Raw genomic sequence first — 15,570 nt, 5'->3', positions numbered from 1 at the left:
GCCTGGCTCCGGGCAGGTGCGAAGACAAGCTGGGGCCCCGGGGGCCACAGGGGGAGGATCCTGGATACTTCCGACCCCCATCGCTCTGCGTGTTTGTTTCTGCACAGTTGGGGACATTCCCAGCCGCGCAGGTGCTGTTGGATAGGTGCGACCGGTGAGGATGGAGCCCTGGGGATCCGAGGGAGTCTTCCCGACGAGCTCAGGGCAGCTGCAGACTTGAGTCCTGAAGACCCTGGGCCTGCTTTCCTTCCTCCCTGCTCCCCTCCGCCCCCTCCCTCGCCGGGGTCCTGGGTGCGACTCCGAGGCAGGTCAGGCCTCAGTGGTCTGGTCTGCGGCAGCCATTCCCGGGAACTGGAGCGATTCCAGATTCGGCCCAGTGGGCGTTTGTTTGGGCCCCAGTCCAGGTCCGCCTTCTGCGGGGCTGACGTCCCCGGTGGTCCCTGCAGGGGTCTCTCTGGACCTGAGCCTGCCGATAGCCAACTTACTAAAGGTTTTTCTAATTCACCCTGTGAGGCCTTTTGGGGGTTGTGTCTGCACGTCCCCTGGTGTCTAAGGCTGGATCTGGGTGTGTCAGGGAGGCTAGGCGGTGACAGTGAAGGAAGCTGTGTCCTCTTGCCAGTATGTGAGGCCCTGGTCGGCTGGAAGGAGGAGGAGGGGGAAGGGGGGGAAAGAGGGCCCGGGGCTGTTGGGGGCGGGGGGAGAAATTCTGAATATGGGAACGATAACGAATTGGCTCTGGACTAAATAAGGGAGACAGGACTTATGTAATTAATGCTATAAATACTGTCATCTGAATTTATATATGTAAATTTCCCCCTTAATCTGAAAATACATTTGTTAGTCTACTTTGGAAATATGCATAATTAAAGCGGAGCTCTTGGTTTCATAATTTCTAGACTGAGGTGTTGTTCCCATTGGGCAGGGGGGCTGTGTGTCAGTTAAGTAAGTTTAAATACATGAGGAACAGATTCAGAGCTTGGGCTACTCAGAGGTTTATTTCACCTGGTGCTGTAAATTGGAATTTATGTACCAGAGGAGGGCAGCGCCTGAATCCCAGCAGACCTGCTGATTAGCTGGAGGCCAAGAGACCTGTGAGTGCTGAGTGTCTCTGTGTGTGTCTGTGTGCATTTTCTGTGCCCAGCTGACCAGAAAGTTATGTCTGGGCCTTGTCTGTAGCCAGAGGTTGCTCTGACAATTGATCCTGCAGGTGGGAGAGGTATGTAGAGTAACCAGAATCAGACAGCCTGGTAGGGATCCTAAACACGACTTGTTGGCCACATGACCTTGGACGAGTTATTTAACCCCTCAGTGTTTGCCATTGTCTAGTGGGATACAAATTTTACCTCTTTCCTAGGGTTATTGTGAGGATTCAGTGAGAGAATCCAGGTGAGGTACTTAGAGCTGTGTCTGGCACATGGTAAGGATGCAGTAATACACAATACTTGGCATCTCTGTGGACATGAAGGGTGGCCCTCTGTTAAACAGCAGCAGAGATTGTGTTCTCCCTCTCTGGCACTTTCTATAGGGCTTCTGATTTGGTCCTCAGAGGAGTAGCAAAGGGGCCTGCTTGTGCTGTCAGGCTGTGGGCTGGATGGGTCTTCCCCTCGTCCCCATGTTTGCTCTTGAACCATTTCTGTGAGGAGTTTGGGTGTTATCCCCAGGGTGGGCCAAGGCACAGAGAGAGGACTGACTCAGGCAAGGGTGTAGGGTCTGAGCTCAGGGACCTGGGTTACTGTGCCAGGTTAAGTTGGAGGGATGGAGACCTCCCACACCCTCCATACTTTGGGCCATCAGCCTCCTGGAAGGACTTGGACAGTGTTGAATTTGGGTGGAGACCTTGGGTGGAGTTTGGCCTGGATTTAAGAGTTTGGACTCCATTCTTCCTTCCTGGCTTATCATCTTGGGAAAATCATTTCTCTCTTTATCTTGTTATAAGATGGGCACAGCCATACTGATTCTTCAAAGAGTTTGTGGAAGACTAATTGCAGTCTGTGATATGTTTGGAAATATGCTTTGGTGTCTCGCTGACCCCAGGATCTGATGGAACTGTGGCAGGTTTACACTGCCCCTCTGGCTAGCTCAGTGGTCAGACCAGCCCTGGAGGGCCTGAGAACTGTCCTGACTTGGAGTCATATTTTGAGGTTGAAGTATGCTGGCTTCCTGTTTCCTCACATGGGGTATAGTGTACACACCACAGGTCTAGCAGCCTTGACATCCTGGCTGGACCCTCCCAACCATGGGGTCAGCCATGGGGTGGAGGTTGATATCTCCCGCATGTGCATGTGGAGGACAGCCCTCTGAGGAGTTTCTGTTGCCTCTTGCCCTCCTTGGGCCGCCAGATTCCGTTCACTGTTGCTCTGCCCCTCCTCGACTCTGGCTGACCCTTTCCATCTCTGAAGGCCAGCAGCTCTGCTTCTCCTGTCTGTGTCTCATGAGGTAGGCTCTGACCTCCTGGTGAGGGACTCTTTAGAGCCTGGGGAGAGGGAAGCTGTGAGGGGGAGAGGAAAGAAACGTGCATCACGGCAGCCTCCCACTGGCATTCTTCCCAGCCAGTCACTTACCCCTCCTTCTCCGCTTTATCCCCAGCACCATCTGTCACATCCGTTGTCACCCCTGTAATCTTGACACTCCCCCAAGAGCAGGCTATCCAGGGAGTGCCTAGTCTCTCCTGAAGCAAGAACTGGTGGAAAGGGATGTGGGAGGCAACCCAGGTGGGGCTCGAGGACTCTGTCATAGAAAGGTATCCCCCTGTCCCATCAAAATTGCCTGTAACCTTCTTGCCGAGCCCTTCTAAATGAGAAAGGAGTACTGAGCGAGAGACTGCAATGCTTGGCCTGGTGGCCACATGTGAGCACCGCCTGCAAAACCGCAGCCCTGCCTCTCCCCCTGAGGGGGGTCTGCCCTGTCCTTCCTCCCTTGTGGGCATCCTACCATGCTATGCCTCTCACCTTAGGAAGACCTACTTGGGATCTTGACTGGAACAGGTCAGAACTGCCAGGCTGGTGGGCAGGCACTGGTCATCCATGGGAGCACACGTGAGGGGACCACCAGCTTAGGAACAGGGAGGGTGGCAAGAAGGAGCCTGAGCACAGTGCCAAGGAGGAGGGGGAAATGGATGGAGGCTGGAAATCCAGGCTCTGACTTTTGTCAAAAGCTTTGGAAGGCAGGGAGAGCACTGGATGCTTTGTGCCCCTCATCTTTTTGATGCCAACAGCCCGAGGTTGTGTGAGGATACAGGCTTTGGTCATTGACCAGTAAAGGGTGGGTCAAGACCCAAACTCTAATGCCCAAGTACCCCTTGCTGTGACAGAGAGGGTAGAACCTTCTAAGTGTTGAGCCCTAGGATGGGCTGGTAGCGGCGAGTATTTGGGGCAGTAACTACCACAAATGTCTCTGTGGCTTGAATCCAGCTGCCTAAGGCAAGCAGCTGCAGGATGATAGAGCAAAGGGCCTGAGGGCCAGCTGGCCTCTGTGACCCTTGCAGCCTCCCCAGGCTTCATGCATCTGTGCTGCCAGCTTGGGTCTCAGGATCCCAGGCAGGCCCCCAAGACACAGACTTCGCCAGGCAACCAGATGTGGAGCTGTGCAGGCAGTGGGGAGACACATCTGCCTGAAAAGGTCACATGCCACTGTGGTAGAGCTGGGGTGCTCTTTACCAGCTTCCTCTGGAGCTGTCTGCATCCTCAGGGCTCATGTGAGGAACTGTGTTTGGGAAGAGGCAGCAGAGGACCGGGCAAGGGACATCTCGGCTCTAGGTACAGTTACTCTCAGTGCTCCAGATACTGTCCTCAGAACACATGGTTTCCAGGTGGTTCTTGGCCCCTATCCTAGAGGCCAAGTTAGAGGAGCAAAACCAGGGGAAGAGGGAGCAGAGGCTTTACTTCAACATCATCCGTCTTTCTCCTGGCTTTCCCTGATTTTCCCCCTGTTCCTCTATATCCATACAGTTTCACTTTGGAGACTCTAGCCGTCAGACATTTGAGACATTCAAATTGCAGTGGCTGGCTGTTCTCCAAAGGGTTTCCTGGGCTTGGGACCCTGGGCCTCGGAGGGGGGCTGGGGGTGTGGACCCAGGACCACTCCCAGGCCTGGCTGTGGGGCCTGGGTGCATACTAAACACTCTGGTGCTGGGATGAATGGGGCAAGGAACAGAGAAGCATAGCAGTGCTGTCCTGAGCCTCCGCCAGCCCATGTTGGTGCCCATGCATTTCTCTGCCCCTTTCTGGCACCGGCATCCATCCTGTGGTTGGAGGGAGGCAGGGCACCTTTGCTGCCCACATGCCCCCTTCTGAGGGTGAGTTCTCATTTGCTGCGGAACAGAGACTGCTTCCTTCCTCCAGTGGTGTCCAGACCACTTGTGGCTTTCCCTGTTGCAAGGCAGTGGTGGTTACCACTGGAGTTTCTGAGCCTAGTAAGGAGACATGAATACCTGGTACCTCCTGTGGCCCAGCGTGCCTTTCCCATTGGCTCTGTGGTGGATTGGATCACTCCCTGTCAGACAGCACAATAGAGCCCCCAGGAAGGTGTGGCCTGGACCTGGGGGTGGGAGGGGCGAGCCTTGGCCCAACAACCAGTAACTGTTCTCTTAGCTTCCTGGAAACTTGATTTTGATGGGAGACGTGTGAAACAAACCATCCCAAATTAATAAGCTGCAGCCTGGCTGGCTGTATGCGGAAAGGGAACAAAGTGCCTCTTAGCAAGACAGGGAAGCAGAGAGAACAGAGTACTGGGGCCAAAGGAGGGCTGGCCTTGGGCTCCTAAGGGTGGTTTTGCTTCCAAAGTTCCTTGTCTTCCCAGGATGGGATGTGGGCAGGACCGGCCTTGTGAGGAGGCCTGGTGGCCCAGATGCTTTTCTGCCATCATGCTGGCACCATGAAGGCTGATCCCCGCTTGAGTCTTCTCCCGTGTTTTCTGTTGCTGCTGTAGGAGTGAGAGGCTTTGGTTCCCAGGTGTCCTCTTGATCTGAGGCGGGTATATCTTGCCACTCTTCTTCTCTCTTGGCCCTGGATAGCAGCATCCCCACCCCCACCCTCCCACGTACATCCCTTTGATTATGTCTTGTAACCTCTGACCTAGGCTTAGAGGCTTGCTGTGGAATCCTGGGACCAGAGCCTAAGTCTTTCCTGGGAAAATTCCTGGGATTCCTCTCGGGCTCAAGGACAGTTGTGCTTATAACCATGACCACGGGTTCTGGCCAGAGGCCTCTGCTCTGGCTATTTAAGGACCAGGCTGCTGGGAGTAGCTGGAGCCAGGGGTAGGGAGATTTGTGCCAACAACATGGGTGGAGAAGGCTCCCAGCGCCGCAATGACTCCTGGGTCTATTGCTCAGTGACTTCTTAGGGCTGCCCCCAGGGCTGGAGCTCTTCTGGGGAGTGGGCACACAGGAGAGTGGGTGCTGGGCATGGGAGCCCGGGGGAGAAAAGTGTCCACAGTCTGAGGCACTAAAGAACTCTGGAAGGCTGGGTCCGCTGGCTGTTCCTTGTCAGGATTCAAATCCACCTATAGTGGGATTTCCCCTCTACTCCCACCCCAACAACCAACCTGGTTTGGGAGGTTTGCTCTTAGGGTCTCACAGCTCCCCTGGCTCTGTTGATTTAGACATTCAGCAGATTTCCAGTTCCTTCTGAATAAAAAGTCTGTTTTTGCGTGCAGGCAGACCGTGAAATGTAGTTTCTTCCCAGATCCCACCTTGTTTCTGGGTGAAAGGGGCAGCTCTTCTTGGCTGGCGATGAGAGCTGTTCCAGAAGGCTCAGACAGAGCACTTCCAGATCAGGAAAAGGACGGAAAAGGACGTCCTAGTTATCCGCTAGACCGCATAACAAATGCCGTCCTCCACTTTGTTCTGGATGGCCGGGCATGAAGGCATGGAGGTACGTAGACAGCTGAGCAGTTATTATTTTGGTTGTTGTCTTTGATGTGCCAAAGAAATGGTGACGTAGAAGCTGGGGCCTGGCTCAGGAACCAAAAGCTTGTTAGTGATTAGAAAGGGGATAATGGCCTCATGGAGTTTCTCATTGTGTGTGTTGGGCTCAGAGCTGCCAACACTGTCCTGGGACCTTGAAGACATTTAGAGCCCCCTGAGTGAGCATCCCTGGCAGCTGGGGGTGTAGAGGAGGCCAGATGCTGCAGGTCCACCTCTCACCAGGGTCTGAGTTAAGCTATCCCACCCAAAGGCTCCTCCCTATGGAGCAGTTTCCTAGAGGTCTTCATGACCTGAATGGAGACAGGGGTGTGTCGTCCTTCCGGTTCACTCCCCTACCAGACCTGGGTTGTAGCCTGTCAGGACTGTGGCCCAAACCAGTCCCCGGTATATTGTATTGAGCCCTCATGGTATTTTCAGTTTGTATTGGTTGTCAATTTTTACAAGTTAGAAAGTTTCATATAATAACATGGATTTCTGGAGTCTGTGGAAAAATGAGGAGATTTGGCAACACCAGGCCTGCATTCCCACAGTTGGCTGGAGTTAGGGAGCTATGGCCACGATAGACCGAGTGCAAGCACAGGTTTTGCAGTCCTCTCATTCCTACCTCTCCCTGTGCGGCTCCACACTTGGCCCAGTTAGTGACTGTCATTCATCCAGCCGACTGTGGAATGATGTGGCTAGAGGTGTGGATCTTGCAGTCATGCTGTCTCCGTTCAGATTCTGGCTTCCTTCTCCTGAGCAGTGTGGTCTTTGGCATATTTCATAATCTCTTGATGCCTCAATTGTGTATTCTGTACGGTGGAGATCCTATTCTATCCTATGCCATAGGGTTGGTATGTGGATTAAATAAGATTAAAATTAGAGTTGCACACAGCAAACACTCAGTAAGTGTTAGCTGTGGTGTTGTCATCGTTATACCTACATGACTCCCCTTCCTCCATTTATGTTACCTGCCTGGCTTCTATCAGCATTTGACTGTAGATGGAACCTCCTGGAGTCAAGGATCTGGTGTCCTCATATTTTTATTGGCAGCCATCCCAGTGCCTGGCACATAGCATATGTGTCCAGTGAGTGTGTGTTGAGTGATTGAATGAATGAGTTGGGTGCCTGCTGAGAGTAGGCGAGGCAATGTAGCAGAGTGGTTTGGGGCAGAAACTTGGCCTGCTCTCAGATCCCTGCTCTGCCCTTGTTAGTCCCCTAGCGTCTCTGTGCCTACATTTCCTCACTTATAAGATGGCGCTATCATGGTGTCTGCCACCCACAGTGGGAAAGGACTAAGTGAGAGACTGTGTAAATCACTTGGCTTAGTTTGTACTTGGTGTCCTTTGCAAGGTGTTGGTGTCACCTCTGACATGCCTTCCTTCCTTTCATTGCAAAAACGTTTTACCTTCAACATCATCTCTCTTTCTCCTGGCTCTCCTTGCTTTTCCCCCTGTTCCTCTGTGTCCATACAGTTTCACTTTGGAGACTCTAGCAGTCAAGATATTTTCAGCTGCAAATAATAGATAACACCACCCAACTAGCTTAAGCAGTAAAGGGAGTATGGCTAATGGTAAAGGGAAAAGCCCAGTGGGAGGGCAGCCTCTGGTGCTCTCTTCTCTGTGGTCCTCTTGGCTCTGCCCTCCTCTGTGAGTGGACTTCAGCCTTTGACTTGCTCCCCTAATGCTCACAAGATGGTCACAAAGACCCAGCCTGTGTCACATACCTGTACCTGAAACCAGTCATGGGCTCATGCTGAGGAGCTCCCACCCCTGGGGCTGGAGCTGGGGTCTAACCATGGCTACCGTGCAGGGCTGATAGCCAGTGGGAGACCTGACTTTCTTTCTGAGTCATGGTAGCTGAGATGTGCAGGAGATGCTTCAGAAACTGCCAGCTCCTCCCAGGTTGTGACCCCACCCAGGTTAGAGAGATACCTGGGGCGGGTACCCTGGAGCAAGCAACGGTAGATCACATGCCATTGATGCCAGGAGGTCAGATCCATCACCTGACACTACCAGGAGACGTCACTGTCTTCGTCAGGGCCAGTGTGTGAACATGTGTGTGCCCCGGTGTTCTCCAGAGACTGACTGGTTCCTGAGGTTTCTGAGCAGACATTGTCCCAGGTCTGTGGCCCCTCGGATGACAGAGTGCAGCCTAGGCAACAACTTAGGGATGACCACCTCCCTGTGCTACTCACTTCCACAGAGAAAGTGGAGCTGTGTGAGTGAATGCCAGGCAGCATTGCTGAGTGTGGATAGATGGGTTTATGTGAGACCCCCTAGTGCTGCTCTTAGCCTTTGGAGCCTGGAACTGTAAGAAAGTGGGGGAAACTCAAGAATGGATAGCCTCTGTTTCTCAATAAGTCCTCTACTGCTGCTGCTGCTGCTGCTGCTGGGGTGTGTGTGTGTGTGTGTGTGTGTGTGTGTGTGTGTGTGTGTGTATAAGAGTTTGTGTGGTTTCCAGACACAGCTGACTTGGTGGGTTTTGGCGGCAGACTACAGGATGTTGGATTGCATCCTGATTGTGTCACCCTTGGAAGAAGAAGATGAATAAACACATAGCCTTCTCTGCAAGCACAGCACGCCTTAAATTTTGGATTTTCAGTCTCGCCTGAAAAGAAAAAAGCTCTAGACTGACTGTTCTGTCCTGCATTTGATCCTCAAGCTGCCATGAGCAGGTGGAAGAGACTAAATAATGAAGCCCTGTGTCAGGCAAGCAGACGCCTCGATGCCACAGCCGTCGAAGATGGTGCTCAGTAACTTATAAATGGTAGTGTTGTCTAGCGTGCTGGGCATAGTCATGGGGGCAGGGGAAGAACAGAAACCCTGACCTCCCCCAGCCCAGCCAGCTTCGAGAAACCTATGGAATAGGTGGAGAAAAGAGATACATAAAAAGATAACCAATAGCACAAGAAAATGAGGTCCCTGCCAAGTTTGGGGTCTGGAATGTAGGACCTCTTAGGGGCCAGGTGAGGGCAGGTATCAGGAAAAAAGGTAGAGCAAGCTCTGTATTCAGGGAAGAGGCAGAGTTTGAAAAGAGAGTTGAGCTACCAGCTGGGCTGGAACCCAGCCTGTGAGGAAGGCCTGGAATGCCATGCATACTGAAGGCTTTGGGCCTGACCCAGCACATCCTAGGCTCCATTTACTGTTTTTGATGTGGGTATCATGAGAGGAAGCTGCCTTTAGGGTCTGTCAGCTTATGTTTGCAGCCCTAAGAGGCCCTGGGCTTGAGTGGAGAGATTGGAACATGATGCTCTGGGGATTGGAGGCAGGGAGGAAGGGCCAGCTAGAAGAGGAGAGAGAGGTTGCACAGGGAGAGAGTCATTGGAAAGAGCAGGTTTAGGGTCACCCCATCTTGTTTGGGGGGACAACTGCTCAGGGCCGCCATGTGGAGTTGAGGCTGCCAGCACACACACTGAAGAGTCATGGGGGCAGGGCTGCTATGGGCAGGGGCGTCAGTCATGGAGAAGACAAGGTTGGATCTGAGTACCAGGCAGCTCCGGTTGGGAGGAAAGCATGACTGGAGGGGTTCGGACCACAGGCGGTCATGTGCTGAGGAGGTCCCTCTGCAGGGCAGGAGCCAGGCCCCCTGTCCAGTACTGAGCCTCCTGCCCATAGTGCCTGGATCCCCATTTTTGGGATCCCCACTGCACAAGGGCAGCACTGCCCTGGTCGGGAGCTCTGGGGCTGTTCTCCGCTGGGCCTGCTTCCTCCCCTTTTCAGCTACGGGAAGGTGAGACTCCGAACCCGCTGCCCTTTCCTGTCCTTGCTCTTTTTGGCTGTTGGTGAGGGCAGAGGGGCTCAGGAATGAGGAGGTAAGTTTCTGCTCAGTGTGGAGCTGTCTGGGGCCTGCCCTCAAGAGGCACCAAGTCTGGGAACCTTCCCTTGGAAGGCATCATTTTACCCCCACTGCCAGGGAAGCCAAAGAAACCATACATACAGATTGGAGTCTGACCATGACCCTCTGCTTCGGGGTCTTGTGGTTTCTTTTTATAGTGCCTTGGACCACCTCCAATGGCCCCAGCTCACTCGGGGCCTGTTGCCTTCCTCTTGCACGGGCCAGGCCCCTATCTTCTCACCTGGAACCTTCTGTCTAAACAGCCATGACTGAGATGAGGGTGGGAAGGCGGTGGAGCCTGGGGGGGGGGGTCTCAAGAGAATACCACTGAGGCAGGAGGGAGGAGGCCCCAGCGTTATGATCTCTCAGAAACCACCCCTGAGCCCCAGTGGCGGGCTGTCTGTGTGAGAGCCGACTCCCTTAGCAGGGCTTATGTGTGAATCCCATGCTTGGGTGCGTGAGGAGCAGGAGTGAACATGGGGGACCATGAGCCCACCCTGACCAGGGACGCTTCTCTGAGGTAGCATGGGTCGGGTGTGGGATGTCGGACCAGACCAGCCTCTGCTTGATCCTGCTTCAACAGGAGGGTCTAGGAGGTCAGGGCGGGGGCAGCACCATCCCCCCCTCCTCAGAGCTGACTGCAGGAACGTGCACACTCTCCACTCAGGGCCTCTTGGAGTCCTTGTTTAGGATCCAGAGACCCTCTGGGGCCTTCTTCTGGGCATGAGAGCGTGAGAGCCCTCAGGAGTAGCAGCCATAGGCCCTGAGCCACCTGGGCCAGCAGGGATGGTTCCCAAGGCCCAGGCATTTCTGGCCATCCCTCGTGGAGCAGAGCCCCAGGGTGAAGGGGCCTTTTCCAAGCCGGGATTCAGGGGCCCCGAGGGTCACTGGGCTCCCTCTCTGGGAGCCTGGTCTGGAGATTTGTGTGTCCTGAGATTTGTGGAGGGCTTGGACAAAGGGGTGGGGCTGGTGTAACTCAGGTTTGGCCTCCCCAGATGGGCCTTTCTTCCCCAGGGGGCTCACTGCCTTGCTTCATTTATTTCTCTCTTGGCAGAACGCAGAGCCGGAGCCCCGGAGCCTCTCCCTGGGCGGCCATGTGGGCTTCGACAGCCTCCCTGACCAGCTGGTCAGCAAGTCGGTCACTCAGGGCTTCAGCTTCAACATCCTCTGTGTGGGTGAGTGTCACGGCCTGGCCAGGGTCAGCCTCAGACAGAAGATGGGTGAGAACCTTCTGGGAGATGGGGCGCTTCTGCCTGGGTTGCCTGTTGAGCTGCAAGGGAGAGTGAAACTTTGTGGGGGACAGGACCAGGGTTTGGTTGGTGTCTGCTGGGGTCAAGGACAGAGTTGGAACTGATGCCTGACAGAGTTGTCACCAAGAGTGAACAGGATTAGGCACATGAAAGTATTTTGTAAACTGTTGGTGTTTATCCCAGAAATTCAGATTCATTTATTCCTTTGTTTATTTAAAAAAGACTTACACACTGATGCCTACTATGTGCCAAGGATATTCTGATAATCACAGTATCATGTAGTAAACACTCTGGCACACATTTGAACAAATACAACCCCAAGCAGAGAGACTCTGGGAGGCTCCCTGTGCCTCAAGGCCCAGGACTCCCAGAAGGGCACAGAGTGCTCTGCCAAACCCCCTCCAGTTGCCCTTTGGGAAGCAACTTACCCTGAGTCCCCTCAGCTAAAACTACATGGAGCTGGGGCTGCCCAGGGCACATGGGCAGAGCCACTGATGACTTCAGACCCTGGCCCTGCTGGCCCCATGACATCCTGGGCCTGGTAGGTGTGGCATACAGAGCAGGTTGTTACATTAGGTAACCAGGTCCCAAGGAGGCTAGTGGAGGCCAATGTCCAGTCTTCACAGCTGCCTGGCTTTGCCTCTGCCTCTCCCTTAGGAAACACGCCGAACATCCCACACAGCTATGTCTTGTGTCCAAGTCCACCGCTTGGCTCTTCCTTCCACAGGTTATTTCTGAGGATGAGATAATTCCTGGAAAATGGGGACAGTGAGCGGCGGGGGAGATTGACCATCCCCTCTCTCTTGCATGGGAGCTGTAGTTGCCGGAGCCCCACCAGCCAGGGACAGCCTTGGTTCCAGTCTTTCACATCCACTTCTTCCCGTCCTGTTTCCACTCCCCAGGGGAAACTGGCATCGGCAAATCCACACTAATGAACACACTTTTCAACACGACCTTTGAGACTGAGGAAGCCAGTCACCATGAGGCGTGTGTGCGCCTGCGGCCTCAGACCTATGACCTCCAGGAGAGCAACGTGCAGCTCAAGCTGACTATTGTGGATGCTGTGGGCTTCGGGGACCAGATCAATAAGGATGAGAGGCAAGAGGCGGGAAGGGCGGTCCACCCAGCCTCACCCCACCCCACCCACGTTGGCCACAGTGGTGAAACTCTGCCCAAGCACTCAGTGTGGAGGGGGACACTCCACACTGCCCCCATGTGATAACCAAGCCCCCACGCTCCTGGGGGTCAGGGAGGGCCTCTCAGGGAATATCTGAGGCCCTGTGGTCACTAATTGACCAGGGAATCAGGAAAATCAGGGCCAGGGAATCAGGAGAAGGAATCAGCCACGTGTACCCAGACAGGGATCCCTTGGCAGAAGCTGTTTGTTCCTGGGGAAAAAAGGCTGAGGGCAGCCTGACCTGGCCCTGTGTCCCATGTGTAGCTCAGCTGCCTGCCTCTTGGGTGATGGAGCTGTCTGTAGTTACAGGCCCATAGTTGACTACATCGATGCGCAGTTTGAAAACTATCTACAGGAGGAGCTGAAGATCCGGCGCTCACTCTTTGACTACCATGACACGAGGATCCACGTTTGCCTCTACTTCATCACACCCACAGGGCACTCCCTCAAGTCCCTGGATCTGGTGACCATGAAGAAACTGGACAGCAAGGTATATCCCCCCTCACTCCTTGTTCCGTAGGCTCCAAAGTCTTCCACTGGGATGGGATGTGGTGGCTGATATGTAACTATCCACTATGGTCCTCGGGGGCCTGGCTGGGGGCTCACAGATGCCCCCCTGGCTTGCTCCTCTTGTTCTACCCTGTATCTGCCTCTACTGCTCGGGTGGGCCCCCAGTGCTCTGGGCTCTTTCTCCAGAGCCCCATGCCCTGGGTCTGGCCTTGGGCCCCTTCCTTCCAGCTGAACTGGTTCTCCGTCTCAGCCCTCCTGGCCCTCTTCTTCCTCCCCCTAGCGTTCCTTCCTCCTCCCCCAACCCTTTCCAGGGAACCCCCCTTTCCCATCTCAGCCTCTTCTTGGCTCATTTTCTCTCCCTCAGGCCCTAATTTCTGGTTCCTCCCTTCACTGTCTCTTTCGTCCCTGACATGGCTTTCCCTTGGTTCCTTCTAAGCCCACTGGGAAGAGGAGACGTGAGCCTGAGAGTTGGGATGTGAATGAGGAATGGGTGCTGAGGTGGAGAAGAGAGGGCAGTTCCCTGGGAAGACAGGAAGAGCTGGGGGTCTTGAAGGAGGTGTGGCCCCAAAGTCTCCTGTCTCATGACTGCCCTCCCATCTCAAGAGTTAAGTTTTGTTATGAAAAAGTGAGGTAACCTTGGCCAGGGAGGCTTTGAAATCTTCCTATGGCTAGTGTGGGTGGGTCATCTCACGTGCTTAGTGGGGAGCTCAGACCTTACAACTGCTCTGTCAGACTCCGGGCCAGTTAGGACCTTCAGAGCATCCTGAGTCAAAGCTGCGTATGCCTAGAGGGACCTATTTATTATTATTATTAATTTGTTTTATTTTTTGAGTCAGGGTCTCACTCTGTCGCCCAGGTTGGACTGCAGTGGATTGATCATGACTCACCACAGCCTTGACTTCCTGGGCTCAGGTGATCCTTCTGCCTCAGTCTCCCAAGTAGCTGGGACGACAGGCATGTATCACCATGCCTGGCTAAGTTTTTGAGTTTTTTGTAGAGATGAAATCTCGCTATTTGTCCAGGCTGGTCTTGAACTCACAGGCTCAAGCAATTCTCCTACTTTAGCCTCCCAAAGTGCTGGGATTACAGGCATGAGCCATGATATTCAGCCCATAGGGGGACCCCTTTTGGGTCTGGATGGTGGTTTGGGGCAATCAGAACTGTAAGAAGCACTGCATCCAATTGTTACTACCCATCAGAATGGCCACAGGTGGCTAGGTTTGGACCAGAACTGTCCAAGGGAGTAGCTCCATCTCTCTGACTTCCTGCCTCTCTGCCTAGGGATCTGGCCTGGAAATGGCTATCCCTCATCAGGGAGCCATTGCTCAAAAGACCCAACCAACCTGCTGTCTTCTCCTCTGACCCTGGCAGGTGAATATCATTCCCATCATCGCCAAGGCTGACACCATCTCCAAAAGTGAGCTCCACAAGTTCAAGATCAAGATCATGGGTGAGCTGGTCAGCAACGGGGTCCAGATCTACCAGTTTCCCACAGATGACGAGGCTGTTGCAGAGATTAACGCAGTCATGAATGTGAGTGTTGGGCAAGGGCCTCAGGGCTCCAGGGCCGGAGGGCACAGGGCGGGCACAGATCTCAGCCCCAGCCTCAGGAAACTCTTGCTCTTGAAGATTCCAGCCTTAGCTGCTACATGACAGAAGGGTGGGCATCTGGAGCCGGTCAGTCCTTCCCCTGTGGGTCCTGCACTGGGGCTCCCCCAGGTTTGAGTCCATGAGATCTGAACTCAGATGGCAAGAACCTGAAACCTGAAAGAGTTGAGCGGCTTAAGCGTTTAGGAACCTGGAAGGGAGCCAGGCCCACGGGTCCTTTCAGGAAGTTTAATGGCCCCCGGGGAGCCCAAGGTCTGAAAAAACACCCCAGAGAGTCAGGAGCACCAGGGAGGGGGGTTGAGGGTGCAGTCCTTTCTTCTGTTGGGCTTCTGGAACATTTCTCCAGAAGAGAGCCAGGAAGTATCTGGCCCTACGGCCTTTGTTCAGGTCAGGCGACCCCTTCCTGGGGCCCAGGGGCAGGGAGGGAGAGTCTGTCCAGTAGCCTGTGTCAGCTCAGTGCTCATGCATACTTGGGTCTCTTTGCAGGCACACCTGCCCTTTGCCGTGGTGGGCAGCACCGAGGAGGTGAAGGTGGGGAACAAGCTGGTCCGAGCACGGCAGTACCCTTGGGGAGTGGTGCAGGGTGAGTGAGGAGGGCAGGGCACATTTCCAGCCTGGGACCAGTCCTGCCCTGCCACCTGTAGCATCCTGACCTGCTTCCTCCCCGTGTCCACCCGTGTGCCTGCTGATGCCCCACGTGCCCTCTGCTTTCAGTGGAGAATGAAAACCACTGCGACTTCGTGAAGCTCCGGGAGATGTTGATCCGGGTGAACATGGAGGACCTCCGTGAGCAGACCCACAGTCGGCACTACGAGCTCTACCGGCGCTGCAAGTTGGAGGAGATGGGCTTCCAGGACAGCGATGGTGACAGCCAGCCCTTCAGGTGACAGTTTGAGCAGGGAGTGGGTCTGTCTTCATAGCCGTGACCAGAGGTAGCACACTGGCCTTTGTCCTCTGGGGCCGTAGGAGCCAGGTAGAGGCTGTGGGGACCCCAGCATTCTCTTGCCCCTAGTGTCCATGGGATGCTACTTCTCTGGCTCTGCCCTCCCCTGTTCTGCCATAATTATCCCTCGCCCCCTTGGCCTCTCTTCTCTGGATCTCCACAGCCTACAGGAGACATATGAGGCCAAGAGGAAGGAGTTCCTGAGTGAGCTGCAGAGGAAGGAGGAAGAGATGAGGCAGATGTTCGTCAACAAAGTGAAGGAGACAGAGCTGGAGCTGAAGGAGAAGGAGAGGGAGGTGTGTGCCAGGCCGGGGGTGGTGGCGAGGAAGGAGAGGGCGGGGGG

The 15,570-nt window shown here is 54.4% G+C and overlaps 1 protein-coding gene across 3 annotated transcripts in view; it reads left to right on the top strand.

Annotated features, from left to right (window-relative positions):
* Positions 1-15,570, top strand: part of SEPT8 (septin 8) — a 27,426-nt gene that overhangs the window by 1,265 nt on the left and 10,591 nt on the right. The window contains exons 2-8 of one of the 3 annotated variants that reach the window (XM_008056932.2): positions 10,794-10,914; positions 11,892-12,087; positions 12,470-12,656; positions 14,048-14,209; positions 14,771-14,867; positions 14,999-15,167; positions 15,391-15,523. In XM_008056932.2, coding sequence (XP_008055123.1) covers positions 11,921-12,087; positions 12,470-12,656; positions 14,048-14,209; positions 14,771-14,867; positions 14,999-15,167; positions 15,391-15,523 — 915 coding nt within the window. In that variant the 5' untranslated portion in view covers positions 10,794-10,914; positions 11,892-11,920. Of the gene's footprint in view, positions 1-10,754; positions 10,915-11,891; positions 12,088-12,469; positions 12,657-14,047; positions 14,210-14,770; positions 14,868-14,998; positions 15,168-15,390; positions 15,524-15,570 lie in introns of those variants that run through there. The other 2 variants (XM_008056933.2, XM_021711767.1) reach the window with 2 other exon arrangements.

The sequence above is a fragment of the Carlito syrichta genome, unplaced genomic scaffold, assembly GCF_000164805.1.
Source record: "Carlito syrichta isolate Samal-C Ts95f unplaced genomic scaffold, Tarsius_syrichta-2.0.1 Scaffold302579, whole genome shotgun sequence".
NCBI classification, from domain to species: domain Eukaryota; kingdom Metazoa; phylum Chordata; class Mammalia; order Primates; family Tarsiidae; genus Carlito; species Carlito syrichta.
This window is presented reverse-complemented; position numbering and strand designations above follow the sequence as displayed.